At 49.4% G+C, this 16,984-nt stretch overlaps 5 protein-coding genes; 3 read left to right on the top strand and 2 right to left on the bottom strand.

The window, feature by feature from the left end:
* Nucleotides 1–2,187: 2,187 nt before the first annotated feature.
* Nucleotides 2,188–5,356, bottom strand: CHC_T00007460001 (hypothetical protein). XM_005711066.1 is given in 2 exon segments: nucleotides 2,188–2,446; nucleotides 2,447–5,356. 1 exon segment carries the CDS (start codon nucleotides 5,354–5,356, stop codon nucleotides 2,447–2,449), a length of 2,910 nt encoding a protein of 969 aa, XP_005711123.1. The 3' UTR covers nucleotides 2,188–2,446.
* Nucleotides 5,357–7,153: 1,797 nt separating this feature from the next.
* Nucleotides 7,154–8,587, top strand: CHC_T00008454001 (3'(2'),5'-bisphosphate nucleotidase SAL2, Rhodoplastic). XM_005711065.1 is given in 2 exon segments: nucleotides 7,154–8,386; nucleotides 8,387–8,587. The coding sequence occupies 1 exon segment, from the start codon at nucleotides 7,154–7,156 to the stop codon at nucleotides 8,384–8,386; it is 1,233 nt and encodes a 410-aa protein (XP_005711122.1). The 3' UTR covers nucleotides 8,387–8,587.
* A 1,112-nt stretch (nucleotides 8,588–9,699) lies between these two features.
* On the top strand, nucleotides 9,700–10,953 carry CHC_T00008808001 (3'(2'),5'-bisphosphate nucleotidase SAL1). XM_005711064.1 is given in 2 exon segments: nucleotides 9,700–10,737; nucleotides 10,738–10,953. The coding sequence occupies 1 exon segment, from the start codon at nucleotides 9,700–9,702 to the stop codon at nucleotides 10,735–10,737; it is 1,038 nt and encodes a 345-aa protein (XP_005711121.1). The 3' UTR covers nucleotides 10,738–10,953.
* A 1,645-nt stretch (nucleotides 10,954–12,598) lies between these two features.
* On the top strand, nucleotides 12,599–14,902 carry CHC_T00007459001 (hypothetical protein). Its single transcript, XM_005711063.1, has one exon. The coding sequence runs from the start codon at nucleotides 12,599–12,601 to the stop codon at nucleotides 14,900–14,902; it is 2,304 nt and encodes a 767-aa protein (XP_005711120.1).
* On the bottom strand, nucleotides 14,903–16,984 carry CHC_T00008742001 (Cyclin-dependent kinase E-1, CDKE-1). XM_005711062.1 is given in 6 exon segments: nucleotides 14,903–14,917; nucleotides 15,126–15,208; nucleotides 15,330–15,462; nucleotides 15,635–16,628; nucleotides 16,791–16,828; nucleotides 16,829–16,984. The coding sequence occupies 5 exon segments, from the start codon at nucleotides 16,826–16,828 to the stop codon at nucleotides 14,903–14,905; spliced, it is 1,263 nt and encodes a 420-aa protein (XP_005711119.1). The 5' UTR covers nucleotides 16,829–16,984.

The following is a 16,984-nucleotide window of genomic DNA, read 5'->3' as shown; positions in this document are numbered from 1 at the left end:
TCTGATCAAGGTAAGAGTTGCACTGTACTCATAGGCAACTAAAGATAGACAAGGGTCTGTTAACGACCGCTGAACAAAAACAAAACGTAGTGAAATAATTACGAAGCAACTGCGCACGAGAGAGGTATTCAAATATGAACACAGACTGTTTACGAGACAGGTATTTGAATATGAACATAAAATGTTCAGGACTCTGATGGTGAAATGATGTACAAGAGATAAGACTGCACAAGTTTCACAGTGGCATCTCCGCGCACCTCCCTCCGTTATCTTCCACGTCACGGTTTTTTTAGATTTTTTTTACCGTGCACCCTCCCTTCGAAAGTACATAAGTGTCGGGTTGGCTTCGACCAGCGAAGGTCGGACTACGAACACAAACCCCAGAAATATTTGAGCAGCTGCACGCACCTACATGGCTCGGACGTCGAGTCAGTAAACACAAATACCGGACGTCGGTATTTTGCTGGTCATATACAGTATTTCAGAGTACAGTATCTACAAAGCTGGGCCCCCTGTGATTTTTTTCAGGATGCGCCGTAGCAACGTGTACTGTACAGAGATAGAACAGATTAGTAAGGCACGTCGCACGGCTTTCTAACAACCAATCCAGATGCGTCAACGCTACTGCAAAGGGTAGCGTTGATGCTTCGTAATGGGGAGTTCTCCAAGAATTTTTCCACCTCAATTTTCCGTTTTTAAGCGATTTCATTGGCATTCCTTTCTGACGTCTATTCGTGCAAACAGCAACAAGATCTTGGCCAACCTCTTGTGATCTGCGCTCTGTTGACCAATTTCAAAACTCGGCCCTGAAGCCAACGGCTGAAAGTGAACTCTATTTTGTCCCACTCTGACGTTACAAAAGATGAGGTCATCCGTTCAGTTCGTCTGACCGAGGTCGCAACAATCACATGACACACAGCATCGAAAGCGCGGGACGGACACCCAGACCTGCCATCACAAGCGTTCGTGCTATTCATCCATTCAAACTTAATAATTGAGCAGGCTGAGGTTGATTTCGATTTGCTTTTTTCTTCGCATTATGGAAAAAGCTCTGGAAGTTCCGGCGGAGCAGCTATGCAAAACAGCGGAGGCCTTTGGAGAGCGAATGAAAATTCCTGTCCAAACATTCCGCGCGGTTGTGAAAGCGGCCTGCGAGATCGAAACTGCCTCGCCTCGCACCCGATCACTTGTGCCTCCTCTGGAAGACCATCTTGACTCCCTCGACGAGCTCTCGTCCGCACTTCAAGAAACTGATGTCTTGTATCACCAACTGTGCCTTTTGTCAACCACCGCTGATGCTTTGGTTTGGGTATCTACCGAAAGTCCGCAAGAATGTGTCGAAGACGCCAGTGAAAAGGCGAAAGCGAAGCTTGTGAAGCTGCGAGAAATGCACCATCCGAGCCACGCTGCATATGCAGACGCCGTAACAGATTTTTTACGCGCGGTCGAGGAATATGTCGCTGACAAGGTCGCTGCCCCCCTCGTATTTGAAGACTAAATTTCAAGGCATTGCGATTCGTCTCGCGCTTTGTCGGTCTCAAGTCGTTTAGCAAACTAACTGGGGTCATTGAATGTCCGTCTCGGCAACAAGTGAGTCAGTAGTTGACGTGCTGGCTGGTCAAAAGGCCAGCTCAGACTGCTTATCCGATTCACCACATTTCAAGAGAGGAATTGTATCGACAAGTTGGTACAGTATATTCACTGCAATCGCATGCTTGATCATGGGCTACCCTATATTTTTTCTTCTTCATTTCGGTGTTCGGGGTTTCAGCTCATGTCCGGATATCATGCGATCTGAAGCTCACCCCAATGCCCTAAAGTGAAAATCTACCAGACCTAACAAATCAATTCGTTCTCAGGCCGTGTTTGCGCCTATAAATGCTAGACTTGTTCGCGATTGCAATGGGAAGTATGCTGGGAGAGCCGCCTGGCCTATTGAAGAATTGGTGTACGAAGACGAAGAAGTCCTTTATATGATGGCGTGAGTTCACAACTGTGGTTCCCTTTAGCTTCCCGCCGCAACACCTTGGATAGATACACTATCACCTGTAACAGTGAGAGGACGATAGTGTCTTTGGTCCGCTTTCATTCAGACTGCGGAATTAGAGAATAAACTTGCAAGGTTGTACGCAAACATGGGCAATATCCCAGAACCGGAGGGGGCCTCCAATCTGCCCACATTTGCGGTTTGTAGTAATTAAGTTTATCGTGACAAGACAAAGCGACAACAAATTAGACACGACCAGGTCGCGATTATCTTACGTAAGGGCTGGGAAACTTTGACCCAGGCGTATGAGACTTCTGTATCAACATTATACCTTGTCAGGCATCGGCAGTTTCATGCTGAAGCACTTAGAGGAAGCCTTATCAGAATGCACTTGAGCGAGAGCGTAGCATATTCGACAATTAGAATGCCACGGAACCTTGTTTGAAACGGGTAGGTATCCTACGGTTTCTTGCAGTTCCACTCGAGTTTCTGCGTATGATACTGCTTCACATAAGCTTTCAAGTCAGCGAAAAGTATTTCTAGAGAAGAGGCCCATTCCCGATGAGCATCCGGGTTCTCACTTTTCCTCGCTCCCATCTTCACCTTGTCCAGAAAGAACTGCCCAGCTCCAGCCATGTCTCCGACAAAGCTTGTCGCCTTTTCATCTACCGCAACCCATCCAAGTGCAGCTACTGATTCTGCCACAGCGTTGCAATGATGTACCAATGGCCCATGGGGGTCTGTTTTCTCTACAACTTCGCCAACACGACCCATTTTTGAGGCGATCGGGGCTAGCATGCCTTGAATATCGTCAGGTTTAGGCATGGCGATTGCTTTTTCTAGAAAGTCTGACTCAGCATTCCATGCGCCAGCAAAATGCTCGGCTTGCTCAAAGACTTCTGAACCAATCGTCTTTGAGGCCGCTACAAATCTCGATAAAGAACCTTCTACTATCTCTTTGAAAGCTGTGACATAATCAGGGCTTGAATTACTCTTACCAACTTCATCCACAACCGCGGACTTCGTCTTAGGCGTGATCGCCTTTGGGGGATTCCATACTAGCTTTTGGGTGTGATACTCCTTCACATATGTTTTCAGTTCAGAAAACAGAACCTCTAGGGCCTTCGCCCAATTGCGGTGCGCCTCTGGATTTCCAGAACCCTTCGCGCCCATTTTGACCTTGTCAAGGAAGAATTGGCCAGCCCCCGCCATATCTCCCACGAAGCTTGTGGCTTTTTCATCAACCGCTACCCATCCAAGTGCGGCAACTGACTCTGCAACAGCATTGCAATGATGCGCTGTCGGGCCGCGGGGATCCCCTTTTTCGACAATGGAACCAACCTCCCCCATTTTCGTCGCAATAGGAGCGAGCAAGTCTTGAATATCGTCTGGCTTAGGCATTGTGATAGCTTTTTCGAGGAATTGGGCTTCTGCCTCCCACGCGCTTGCAAACGCCTTTGCCTGATTTGAAACGTCTCCTCCGATTACCTCGGATAGTTTGACGAAAGTCGCAAGAGGCCCACTGAGCAATGCTTTGAAAGCCGAAACGTAGTCAATGCCAGTAGAAGCACTATCATCTCCTTGCGCAGGTGGCGCTCTCTTTGACGATCCGGTGACCCTAGGCGGATTCCATACCAACTTTTGTGTGTGATGCTCCTTAACGTAAGCCTTTAGATCTACAAACACAGTTTCCAATGCCTTAGCCCATTCGCGGTGCACATCTGGATTCTGAGTCTTCTTCGCTCCCATTTTCACTTTGTCCATGAAAAACTGACCGGCACCGGCCATGTCACCAACGTAGGATGTGGCCTTCTCATCTACAGCCACCCAACCGAGGGCAGCTACTGACTCTCCCACCGCGTTGCAATGTTGTGCCAGAGAACCCCGGGGATCCACCTTGTTTGCCACAGCGGATACCTCACCCATTTTTGAGGCAATAGGAGTCAGCATGTCCTGGAAATCATCCGGCTTCGGTGTTTTGTATGCTTTTGCTAGAAACTCGGCTTCTGCCTTCCATGCAGCAGCAAAAGCTGTTGCTTGCTCCGCAATCTCGCCCCCTATTTTGTTTGAAGCCTCAACAAAAGCGGATAGGGGTCCATCGATGATTACTTGGAAAGCAGTCACATAGTCAGACCCCGCGTCCTCAATGTCATCCTCGGCGCAGGCGAGAGGGTTAAGTGCTGCTCTCACCGCTCTTGGAGGGTTCCAAACTAGCTTCTGGGTGTGGTATTCCTTGACATAGGCCTTCAGCTCCGCAAACAAAGTCTGCAGACTATTTGCCCAATCCCTGTGAGCATTTGGCTTGTCAGTCTTCTTGGCACCCATTTTCACTTTGTCAATAAAAAACTGACCGGCACCGGCCATATCGCCTACATAAGATGTTGCCTTCTCGTCTACGGCCACCCAGCCGAGAGCCGCAACGGACTCCCCCAGTGCATTGCAGTGGGGCGCAAGAGGTCCACGAGGATCAACTTCTTCGACTACAGCTGCCACTTCACCCATCGCGGTTGCGATTGGGGCGAGGAAATTTTGGATATCGTCCGGTTTCGGTGTCTTAACGGCCACTTGCAGAAACTTGTGCTCTTCCTGCCACGCTTTGGTAAATGCGGCGGCCTGTTTCTGGACCTCGCCGCCCAGATTATTGGAAGCGATGACAAACGCTGCAAGGGGCCCATCAATCAATGCTTTGAATGCGGTGGCGTACGTGTCTTCTCCCCCATAGGAGTCCTCGTTTGCTGAAACTGGGGAACTAGATGTTTCGATAGTGCGTGTGCTCGTGATGGTGGCATTTGCGAGAGCCGCGTCAATCGGTGCAGTGGATGACTGGGACGGCGTAGCGCTGCGGACGTGACCCCCGGTGGGACCCGTTGCAGCCGTTGGGGAAGTAGTTGGTGTGCGAGCTGTCGGGGCGCCATCAGCGTATACCAGGGGGCCAGGTACATTGGATTCGACATACAGCTTGATCTTATCAAGAAAGTTCTCGACGCTATCAGCGAAGGCGGTTTGACTGGGATGATTTCTCTGTCTGAGAATGGGGAGCTCTTTGGCGGCTCTTTCCCTGGCATCGTCCACACATTCACTAGGGTTTCCTCCAAAAACCCACGCAAGAGCATCCGCAGCGATGGATAAAAGGGATAGTTGATTGTATAGGATATCAGATTGTGTCACGGCGGAGGCTTGCTCATCCAATGCATCCAGATGATCTTCCAGAGACTGAGCTAATACCCTAGTACGTGGAGACGCACTCTCAATTTCCGCTGCTGCTTTCAACGCGGAGCGGAAAGTTTCCAATGGCGCGTTCATGCGTGGGCCGAAGGCTTCCGCCGAAGTGGCTAGAGCCATAACTGGGCGCGCAAGAGACAATTCCATCACGAACTCCGCGGCAGTGATGGGCCGTCAGTCAAAGTCAAGGGTATAAAAAAGGGATGGCTTGTTGTGGAACGACGATGAGTCTCGTAGACCTGGACGCAGACCTGGACGCAGATCTGGACGCAGATGTGATAAATGGCGGAGATCTGTCACAGTAGAAGCGGAACGACGGGATTCGGTGTCGGGGATTTGAGAGAGGGCTCTCTCTCTCCACTTTTGCATTTGGCATGGCTTCCTGCTGGAAATCCCAAAAAAGTGACGGTTTCGGTCACCAGCGGGTGCATCGGTGTCTAGTGTCGACGTCTGTCCACGTCAGCTTAGCACCGATCCGTTGGAAGCGGTGTCCATCCATCGTTGTACACGTGTAGCAGTCGTCATCCCGTTGTTGTTCACGCTGTACAGGTGTCCCACGCAGGTGTACAAAACGCCACGTGTTGTTGTTGACTGGCAGAAAGTATCGAAACTGACACAAAGAACCAACCAAGCAGATTCGAGCGGAATGGTCAGTGCTGCTGTAGCCAATTGAAATCCAGAAAAGTTCTGTAAATAAATACGTGGTACGTACAATACTGTACTGCAGTTGCTCGTGTACAGTAAATCAATAGCAATGCAGTACAGTATGTACCCTTCGAAGGGTACAGTAGCAGGCAGATGCGGAGGGCCGCTGCGTGATGTGATTGCACAGCTCACGCAACGCTTGCGCGCATCGAGCAACCCTACAGTAAACTTTACCCTTGGGTACCGTTACCCTTGGTACAGTATGTAAAGTTCTGCAGCACAGATGGCTGGCTTCTCTTGTGTTGCGCCCAGATTTTTCTCCCAGAACAAAGAGGAGCCATCAAGTGTGACTGAGGGACAAGAACGAGCGAGAGCAGGTGGTATGAAAAGGCATATGCATCCAGAGCAGCTGAGATAGAGACGCATTCTTGGTGCCGCCAATCGCATTTCATCAACAGAAGAGCAGCTCGTATCCAACAATTGGACTCAAAACGGATGGAGCGTGTAGAGCGTCGAGCGACGCAAAGAAGATGCAAAATAGAGCCCACATAGATGCGAGAAACCTACATCATGGCTCTGCTCGGCCCGACATCTGAATTTTGTTGATGTCAGCCTTGGCCCTCCTCTCCCTCATGCCCAGCTTTCCATCGTCCTCTTTTTCTGTGCCTAACGCAATACGAGCAGTTCCCTCTCTCTTGTGTGCACCATTCTTCTCTCATAGTTTGCGGTTGGAAACAGTTTCGATGAATGCCGTATCCTCGTCCTGTCCGCAAAACCTAGTTGGCCTAGCCATTCAAGTGGTCATCAATAACCATCTCTTTATCAATACCTAACACAACCTGACTGATATCTAGGCCACCAGTAGAACATCGCCGTGAGCTGTGTGGAACCCTACCACACCAAACAAACATCCGATGGTCAGAGAAGCTACTCGAAAGTAAATCATTTTGACGCATATGCACATTCCGCCAATTTTCCACCCACTTTATCATAGGATCACGATAGTCCTCTCATCCGGACGCATGGTAATGCCCTAGACGATAAATGCAAACTGTCTATGTGGCCCTCCGCGCGGTTCTCACTTTCCTATGCGCAGCTCGTATTGGCCATAGTTTACAAGAACCCTGCGTTGATGCTTCCCTCGTGTTAACTTGTCTGCGAGATGCAAGGAAGGCAAGATCAGAAGAGGATAAAAGAGGGGACAAAGTCTCCTCACTGCCCTGCCCCCGATTAGATAGACAGACAATCGCTACCATATTCTTCCCCTCATTTCGTTTCAAAATACCTCTGTGCTCATCAATGAACATCTTTGCTTTTCAAGCCCCGTTCTCCCTGCTTTCTGGTCGCCCCCAGTTAGCATCAACTGTCTGTGGCACATCATCCTCAGGATCTTTAATCTCATCGTTCCCTGGATCACCAGTCGTCCCACTTCGGTACAACCAAAGGGCTTCCAAGGACTTGATTTCTTTTTCTTCACCCAAGAAATTTTCTAGGACCACTGTGTCGGCCTCTGCTTCGAAATATGCTGCCGAGCGTGCTGCTGCTGTCTCAGCTGTTGGTATGACGTCTACTCTCTCCAGAAAATTACAAGAGAATTTCGATGAGGCTCTAGTCGTCATCAAAGACGATGCTTCTCCGGTGACTGTCGCAGACTTCGCCGTCCAGGCTCTCATCGTCTCCCGTCTCCATGAACAGTTCCCCGAGGACAACTTCATTGCTGAAGAGTTTGTGCTGGACTTGCGCAAAGACATGGCCTTGTTCCGAGCCGTTTGTGACGCCACAGGTATGGATGAGGAAGCTCTTGTCAAAATTATCGACCTCTGTGATTTCACAGGCGCGGATGACTCCAGGACCTGGATACTTGATCCCAATGATGGTACAAGGGGCTTTGTGAAGATGCGTCATTACTGTATCGCCCTTGGTCTGATGGAGGGTGGCGTCATGAGGGTCGGAGTTCTGGGATGCCCTAATTTGCCCGTTTCTGGAATTGTTGCCGATGTCGGTTCGCAGCTCGGATCTATCTTCCATGCTGAACAAGGTCAAGGGGCATACATGATCGCTGAGAAGGATATCGATACATCTTCAGTTGATCCCAGTGTCGTTCTCAAGGGCAAGCGTTGCAATGTCTCCGACGTCACTGATCCTTCAAAGGCTGACTTCTGTGAGTCATTCGAGGCTCGTCACTCGTCACATTCGCTCTCTACGAAGATTGCTGAAATTCTGAACATGAATGGAGCCCCGTACCGTTTGGACTCTCAAGCTAAGTATGGATGCATTGCTCGAGGTGACGTGAGCATCTTCTTGAGATTCCCCCGTGAGGGGTATGTCGAGAAAGTATATGACAGTGCCCCCGCTGTGATTGTAGTAGAAGAGGCCGGCGGGCGTGTCACGGATGGCCGTGGCCAACCTCTCGACTTTAGCAAGGGGAGATACATGGACAATGATGATGGTATTGTTGCTACAAATGGTGTCATGCATGACACAATCATCGAGGCTGTTCAGGCAGCTATCAAACAGAAGGCCGCTGTGTGAAGGTGCGGATTCTGGCCAGAGATCAATAGGAAGGAAAGGGCTATTTGCCCTCTCTCAAGTATGCTTTCGCCAGAAGCCATGCTCATGAATTTACAGTTGAATGTAGGGTTACTACGACATCGAAGGTATCTACAAAACCACGAACAATGCATAAGGAATGCAATCTGCAGAATAGAATCGATAAAATTGATTTTTCATGAAGTAGTCTTATTTGCGATACAGTTCGATGCTGTTCTCGAAAGTGAAACGGCGCAGAAGAGGATGGAGGGCAAACGTAGAAAGTACCGCGAATTGCTGAAAAAGATTGGTTGGAAGACGGCACATACGAATCTTGTTCATGAGTGATCTTACAGAGTAGGAAAAGTGGAGATGCTTTGAAAAAGTATTGTAGAGATGACGCCGGGGATGAACCCAATGTAACCCTTGAGAATGGCTGAAGTACTGTATCGTGAGGCAGTAGCATGATTAGTAGCGTCGTTCAAACAGCTTTAAACTAAACTTGCTGCGTTCCAACTAGTGAAAGCTGGGAGCCTGTATGAGAGAAGTGGTTGTTTCTTCGTCCCAGAATCACTGAATTAGATACAGATACACGTACATAGGTACAGTAGATGCACAGCGGTGGAAAATGAGCTCATGGGCACACTTTCCAACTTTCTCTCTCAAACTTGAGATGCGGGCCAAGGATCTTTCCCAGCAAGATACAGTACCCTTGTACCTTAGGTACTGTACCTTCTTGATAGCCAATCATGTCGACGTATATGCCTCTTGTTCCATGTCCTCCTTTCGCACAAATTCGAACACATTTGTGCCGCACGACACCAGCGCAAGTCTCTGGAATCTAGGGTGTGTCTAACCCCCTCCGACTCATGAGCAGTCACAGTCGTCACTGAAGACATTTGCGAAGTCTCTAGCAGAGTCCATGGACACAGTACCTTTTTTCCGACCGTCTGCACCACAACCATTCACTCTGTGGGGCATTTATTTCTCCTCCACCCCTAACGGCCTGCGTGTCTGCCCAGATGCGCCCATCACCGCCCACGCCAACTTCCCTGCATCTTGTCACAATGCCTCCATCTGGCCTTTTTCCTAATTTACTCGCCTACCAGGTCCGTTTCGCTCTCTCCATCCGCTCTCGCCCACTCCATTCGAATTTTTGTCCAACGTCATGGCCCGTCGTGTCACCCCCATCCTGCCCCGGTTCCCGTCGTTCACCCATCGCCCCAGTCCGTTATAACCGCTATCTTCCCAACCACTCCTCCATACCCCCGTCTCCTTTCCATCCATCCTATACTTCCAAGCGCTTCTCAACTACTATGGTCTCTCCTTCCGCCTCCAAGTATAGTGCTGAGCGCGCTGCAGCCGTGACCTCTGTCGCATTAGCATCCGCACTCGCTCGCCGTCTACAGCATGCCCTTTCCGGCTCCAAAGCTGTTGCAAAAGCTGACGCTTCTCCGGTAACTGTTGCCGACTTCGCTGTGCAGGCAGTCATCGTGTCTCATCTCCATTCACGCTTTCCAAATGACCGTTTTATCGCTGAAGAGTCTACACCAGCTTTGCGGAAAGACCCTGCTTTGCTACGAGCCGTGTGTGACGCCGCTGACATGGATGAATCGCACCTTCTAAAGATCATTGACCTTTGCGACCACGAGGGTGGCGATGGCGCCAGGACCTGGATTCTTGACCCCATCGACGGAACAAAGGGTTTCATTGCTATGCGACAATATTGCATTGCTCTTGGTTTAATTGACGGTGGCGTCGCGAGGGTCGGCGTTCTCGGATGTCCCAATTTACCGCTCACAGGAATGGAGGCTCCCGACACAGGCTCAGATATCGGGTGTATATTCCATGCAGAACAAGGTGAGGGGACGTGGATGCTTGCGGAAGGAGACGTTGATACATCCACAAAATCGACAACTGCAACAGTTGGAGGAAAGCGGTGTGTGGTTAGCAAGGTTGCCGAGCCTTCATGGACAGAATTTTGTGAGTCAGTGGAGAGAGGTCACTCTTCGCACGAGCTTTCGGCAAGAGTTGCCGAGATTTTGAAGGTTACCGCCCCTCCCGTGCGCATGGACTCTCAGGCGAAGTATGGATGCATGGCCCGCGGTGACGTAAGCATCTTTTTGAGATTCCCCCGTGACGGATACGTAGAGAACGTCTGGGACAGCGCTCCAGCCGCCATTATCGTCGAGGAGGCTGGCGGACGTGTGACCGACGGAAGAGGGCGCCCTCTCAACTTCAACCTGGGGCGCAAGTTGGACAATGATGATGGTATCGTCGCTACCAATGGCTATATGCATGATGCTATCATCGCGGCAGTGCAGATGGCTGTAAAGGAACAAGTTCACGTCTGAGCGGTGTCAGATTTGTGTGGAGTATCTTCTGGTTCTAGGGTTTGCTCCACGGGAAAAGTCGGTATACTGTGAGATGTTGTCATTGCTGAGGACAGCTCCGTTATCTTTGCGCTTTCTTTCCGCCAATTGTCTTTCCTTGCAGGACTATTTTGTTGTGTACAGCGTACAATACTACGATAAATGAGACTAACCGCGCCTATTCTTTGTCCTTCGACTCAACAATGAATTTAGAGGGCGAAAATCTTCTTTCGTTTTGATGGAAATAGTAGAGTGACAGCTCAATACGCTTGCGCATTTTCGCAGCCTGATCCAGTTTGAGCTCAAGGTCTTTTGTAGAAGAACCTCGGGGCTTTTAGGAGTGCCCTTGGGTACTGTATATTCTAAAGTGACGGAAAAGCGTGCTCAGCGCATATAAGAAAGAAAAACAAAACCACGATTTTTGCATCTGTTTGAGGCGATATCGCTCTGTAGAGTGGATCTGCTGCATTACTGTACAGCAATCACCCTCATGATCTCAAAGTTTTTCAAACGAGCTTCAACTGACCGCCTTTAGGTTCTCCATCGCACATCCGCTGTGCTCTCGGCACCACACACTCCATTTGCCATTCGCCCTGCGCATGTTCTTCCGCTAAATAGGCAACGGGGCACCAGGTCGTTGATGATGATCACATCTGCGTTCTTGCCGCCCACAGCCCTGCAACTCCGTTCGCGCAAGGAGCTTGTGAGTGTGGCCAAAAGTGAAGCAAAGCCAAAATTTCAGAAGAGGACAAAACAGCGCCGTTGTGTCATTGTAGCCGCGAACGGCCAAGGCGGTTTTGGGGGCTTCCTCGGGAATAATTTTCCGAATCCCAACACCCGAGACTCGCTTCCCAATTCGGATGCGCAATGCGCGTGTGGAAGCGAAAGGCCATACAGCAAATGTTGCCGACGGTTTCACACGGCGCAGAGCTCACCCCCGATGGCTGAAGATCTTCTCCGGTCAAGATATAGCGCGTATGCTTATCGCTTGCCCAGCTACATCATGAAGACGACGCACCCCAGTCTGGCAGAACTTGACAGGCGTGTATGGAAGAAAGAGATTCTCGAGTTTTGCAGAGAATACAAATTTGTGGGGGGTGTTGATATCATTGAGAAGCAGATGACAGGGCCGTACACAACCCGTATTTTATTTCGGTAAGAACTTTGCGTTGGTTAGAACGATGTAATGCCGGAGCGTGTGTTACCACAAAAATTCTGACAGGAAGCTTTCTCGACGTTTGTTTTAATGCTTTTATGCGAAAGTGCTAATCTAGTAGAGCAAAGATCACCAATCTCGTTTCTTGAGATGTCCACATTTGTGAGGGAAAGGAATGTGTGGTATTATAAAAATGGCAAGCTTGTGGATGTAGAGGACGACAATTGAAGACCTGTAATATCATTGCCGGATGCCACTTGATAAAGCATTCGTACGTGAACTGCAGTGTTCTACAGTCGCCTTGCTCTCCTCTGCTGGACGAGACATCCCTGAGGGCTCTCTAGCTAGTCTTTGCTGCTTGACTTTCTTGCTATGTGTTACCTTTTGGAGGTTTTTTGTATGATTACCATGTCATGGCAAGACACTGAACAGTAGCCCATCGTGCCATTCTTCCAAACTCGTACTGCACCTCCGGTGGATTTGGGACTCCATACCGATTTTTTTAAATTAATAATAACAGTAATCATATTCTTCTCTGTGGTATCCTTTGTAAGTCGCCGATATCCGCTCGGATACTGGCCGCCCGAGCATGATAGACGTGAACTGGCTAAGCGCTTGCACTAACGTCAGCAGTTGTAAAACGGTTTGCGCAGAGGGCGAACTGCGTAGCGTTAGACATGCTGCGACATGAATGTCGTTTTGAGCGGGACCAGCGCCTCCTGTATCGTAAAATGCCCCTGGCAGTCTCCCTCAAAAAGAATAGCCTGGTACGCAAGGATCCAACTTTCACAGAGATCACAGAAGCGTCAGTTGGGGAAAGCAAAGCGGAAAGCGTCTTGCTGCTGTGTTTGTGCAACTGTTTGGAGTCCTGCTTCACCTCATAATTCGATCACATCGAAAGCCTTTGAGAGGCAATATGTTTCAGACTGCGTTGTTGGCGGATCTATCGGACCGGGGCGTGTGATAGCAATTAATGATGCCATCGATGAAGCAAGTTTTGTCGAGTATACGTGGCTTCTAGTTGCTGTGCTAACGCAAGATGGAAGCAGTAAGATAGCTTTGCTGCGTTTCGAAGAAGATGGGATCAAACTACGCAAACTGTTCTCTTCCTTAAGTTCCCCTTGTGATGGTATTGTCCTTCGAGGTCCTCACGTATTGTACACAAATTCAAATGGTGTCGCATTGGAGGGCGACAGTGACAAGATTGCACTTAACGCCTTTGCTGATGGAAAGGCTGCGTCTACTGAAGGTGAGGTTTTTCTTTGCCGGGTCGAAGCCGATACGGAGGCGGTGGTAGCTAGACGGTTCGAACGTGTTGGTTTGACGGGCTTGCTCAAATTGTACACCGTCCATTCTTCCGGTCTTTGCCACGAGATTAAGACCTTCGAGATGGAGAGCATTGCCTCTGTGAAGAGAACGTTTCTTTGTTTGCGTCAAAGTGCTTTAATCATCGCTGAAGGTGACGGAAGTCTGCGCTCTTTTGATAGCAATTCAGGTGACATACTCTGGAAGAGCCCATCTAAGAAAGAGCTGGAGAACCCTCTTTATTTGACGTGCTCAGACGAAACGCTCGTAATGACGTCTTCTGTGTCTGAGGCTGTTTGGTCCATGCCCATATGCATGGCTTTCTATCAGAAAGGGTCGACGAACCGCGCTTCAATTCTGTTTCCAGAATCATGCAATATGGCGGCACAAGATGAAACGCACGGCCACTTCTTCGCACCATGGAGAGGTTCCATACTTCAGGTAAGCAACGACAACGGTGCATACTGTTTTGAGAAGGACTTTTCACAGCTGCGGACCCAAAACAGTCTGGTCCCAGTTCCAGAGAGTGAGACTCGTTTCTCATCAGCGGTGAGTCGAAATTTGGAAAAGCGACTAGGCGCTGGCGTCGAACGGGTTACTGATGCAGCTCAACGACAGGAAGAGAAGATTGAAATTCTTAATCACCTTCGATCGCTACTCGCAGAAGTGGCTGGGCAGAGATCAAGAACGTCTTTCCCGAAAAAGTTCCATGAAGGCCTCGAAAGTGCCATCATCCTCAACAAGGCACGCGAGTCACACCCGAGAGACAATATGGATAAAACCGCGTCTGTTAATGATCAGGGCGATCCGTCAGCACGCGTTTTTGTTGGCTGCAATCCCACGCCCTTCAACACAGCGCGTTTCTTAGACCTTGTCGAGTCACAGACCGGGGTAGATAAGTCCAGCCGCTTCGTCCTGATTCAAGTTTGCGTCGCTGTGTCAAAACAGGCTACGAGTATTGACGAAGCGCATTCATCTGCTTTTTCGCTTCAATTGAACATTCAATTTGATCGATGCATGGCAGCGATCTGGGACCTTGAAAAAAGGAACCATGTACATGAAGGGGACGTTGTATGGCTAAAGGCATGTGCTCCAATATCAGCAATCGTTGCCAATAGCGTATCTAGCATGGAGTGCATCCGGGTGATCGTACGTGTGGATACTGACGATGGTCGTTCCCAGTACTTGGGCACTTTCTCTTTATCAGCTGTCTTGTCGTCAGTCGTTCCCTCAGAGAAAAGCAAGGCTATGGGAGTTGATAAAGGCTTGTTGAATTTCGAGAGAACCATTCATGCCGTTGCACAGGGGCCCTCGGCGCAGAACTTGCAAAATTTGTTACAGGATGAAGGAAACAGACCTTTTGATGTCAAGGTCCTTCAGAAGCTGGCGCATGTGCGCTTCCAGGCTTCCTCAAACATCGAATTGGCCTTAGCCATTGCCAAAATTAGAGCATCCGTGGATGATCGGGTTAGTTTGAGAAGTTCTTCAGAGCTATCCATTGATTCACTTCAAATTCTTGACTCTAGTCTAAGATGCATTGAAAAAGAGATGCAGAGCTTGCGCGACATGGCTAGACAGCGAGGTGCCATTGGCTATGATGTTAACCAGATCAGTGATTTGCTGAGGCTGCAACTCGAGGTGGATGAGTCATTTGGTCGTTGTGGCGAAATATTTGCTGGCTTATGATCAACTCGCCACTTTCTTGACTGCTGCAGAAGTGGATAACGAGCGACCCATGGCACAGACACGCAGTTATCTTTCCCGGATCTCCAGCACAGTAGCTGAACACAACCAAGTTACTTGAGATTATTACCGCATAAGCTCACAACTTGCTGTGTAGTCGGGATGCGGAGGCCCCTCTCCATCTTTTCTGCTCCTTGGTATTTACAGGTGTCCGCTACTTTGCAACTTTTGCTCTTTTGGAAGGAGGTGGTGCAGAAGTCAGTGACGGTGCAGCAGACTGGGGAATAGACCTCGTCATTGGGGTTTGCCCTGGTACGGCAAGTGCAAAAGACATAGAAGGAGCAGGAAAATGGTAAGCCTCCTCTGACAATTCTAATCTAAACACGTCTTTTTGATACTTTCCTACGCTCATGGGATGAGGGCACCGCACCATTTGATCCTGAGGCTGTGGCACTCATGGCCCAGCCGATGTCCTTCTTCGGGTCTAGTGGAGTCACCGGACGAGACTTGTATGGGTCAACATTTGGATCTATGAAGGCCACTCGTTGCGGTCGGGGTTCCTCCTGAACGCGCGGGGGATGGGAAGAAATGACGATGACGGCAACGAAGCCATGGTTAGTCTACATTCCCAAATGCTGCTGTAACATTGGGAGTACCATTAACATAGAAATGGCAAACCCGGAACATCTGAATGACAATCATGGCGAGCAATTTCGTGAAGAATCATGAACTTACCTGGAAGAAAGGATGACGCAGTGCATTTTCCGCAGTGATGCGCTTGTTGGGGTCGTACTCAAGCAGCTTCGAAAGAAGATCGTAGCCTGCTGAATTCTTGGGTAAGCCTCGAATTCGTTCATGAAGAACACACGGATAGGCTTGCCAGGACTGGGCATGAGTCCAGTTCGGTAAATCGGCTGCTCCAGGCCATTGTTCTAGAGTTGGCTTGCCGAGAATTCTGAATATTTTGTCTATTTGGTCAGCTTGGAATGGGTTTCTGTCATCACCTTTGCGTTCTTTTTCTTGTCCTTGGAAGAGTGGTTTGGAGGTAATGAGTTCGGCGAAAATACACCCAATCGCCCATAAGTCTATTGCTTTCGTGTAATGCTTTGCGCCCAATAATAGCTCTGGGGCTCGATACCAGATAGTAACGACTACAGCATCGACGTCGGTCAATGGGCGCAGCGGAGCTTGGAACAAGCGAGCGAGTCCGAAATCCGCGATTTTCACGCATCCGCGCTCATTCGGTGGCTTATCCTGACCGGTTACAAGGATATTGGAAGGTTTCAAGTCACGATGAATAATCCAATTCTTATGAAGGTAGTTCATGCCATGCAAAATTTGCCACAACAAACTCTTGACGGTAGGCATCTGCATGGGCTGTGAAGCGCGGTTGTGGTGCCATCGGATCATTTCGAGAAGGTCGTGCTCAGCGTAGTCGAAAACAAGGTACAAAGCCTTGTCCGCTTCGTCTAGCATGACATCGACCAAGTCGACGATGTAGCGATTTTTCAGCTCGCGCAGGAGTTTGATTTCTCGGATCGCTGTTGGAGAAATGCCATCGCCACTTTTGAAGCTCTTGAACCTTTTCACTGCAACAAACGATTCTGCTCTGCTGCTCGGGTCTCCGACAGCACTGCCCGGAGACGACTGCACATGGCGCGCCTTGTATACCAAACCGTATGTACCTTCACCAATTTTTCCGACCGAAGCATACTTTTCCGAAATGCGCCTATGTTAGAAGAGACACAGAGAAGAAAATAAAACCGTCATAAAGTTAGTCGCTCCTTTCCAAGGGCCAACTAGAATGGCTCATAGTTGGATAGCTCATTAAGGGTAACCATTCGAACTTCCCGGCTGTTGTAGATTCCCAGAGTAAAAACCAGAGACTTACAGTTGTTGCGTCGGGCGGCCGCGCGAAGGTCCAAACATGTTGGCGAGTTTGTCTTCTCGTTGCGCTCGTCGTTCTGTGAGGGAGGCAAACAGCTGTTCTGATGTCAGGATGCCGCACTACGTGCAGTAGGATTGGCTCGTGTTTGACTGCGGAGGTTTTAGATAGAAGAGAGGATGCCTCAGCACATTGGTGGG

Source organism: Chondrus crispus, genomic scaffold, assembly GCF_000350225.1.
Source record: "Chondrus crispus Stackhouse genomic scaffold, scaffold_74, whole genome shotgun sequence".
Lineage (NCBI taxonomy): Eukaryota > Rhodophyta > Florideophyceae > Gigartinales > Gigartinaceae > Chondrus > Chondrus crispus.
The sequence above is the reverse complement of the archived record's forward strand: the minus strand, read 5'-3'. Positions and strand labels throughout refer to the sequence as shown.

Bases quoted from the DNA above. Each gene is read 5' to 3' on its own strand.
- CHC_T00007460001 (XM_005711066.1), bottom strand. From the start codon at position 5,356: ATGGAATTGTCTCTTGCGCGCCCAGTTATGGCTCTAGCCACTTCGGCG.
- CHC_T00008454001 (XM_005711065.1), top strand. From the start codon at position 7,154: ATGAACATCTTTGCTTTTCAAGCCCCGTTCTCCCTGCTTTCTGGTCGC.
- CHC_T00008808001 (XM_005711064.1), top strand. From the start codon at position 9,700: ATGGTCTCTCCTTCCGCCTCCAAGTATAGTGCTGAGCGCGCTGCAGCC.
- CHC_T00007459001 (XM_005711063.1), top strand. From the start codon at position 12,599: ATGAATGTCGTTTTGAGCGGGACCAGCGCCTCCTGTATCGTAAAATGC.
- CHC_T00008742001 (XM_005711062.1), bottom strand. From the start codon at position 16,828: ATGTTTGGACCTTCGCGCGGCCGCCCGACGCAACAACT. The intron at 15,463-15,634 runs GTAAGTTCATGA...CCGCGCGTTCAG, and splicing joins TGCGTCATCCTTTCTTCCAG to GAGGAACCCCGACCGCAACG. The intron at 15,209-15,329 runs GTGCGGTGCCCT...TTGCCGTACCAG, and splicing joins CACAGCCTCAGGATCAAATG to GGCAAACCCCAATGACGAGG.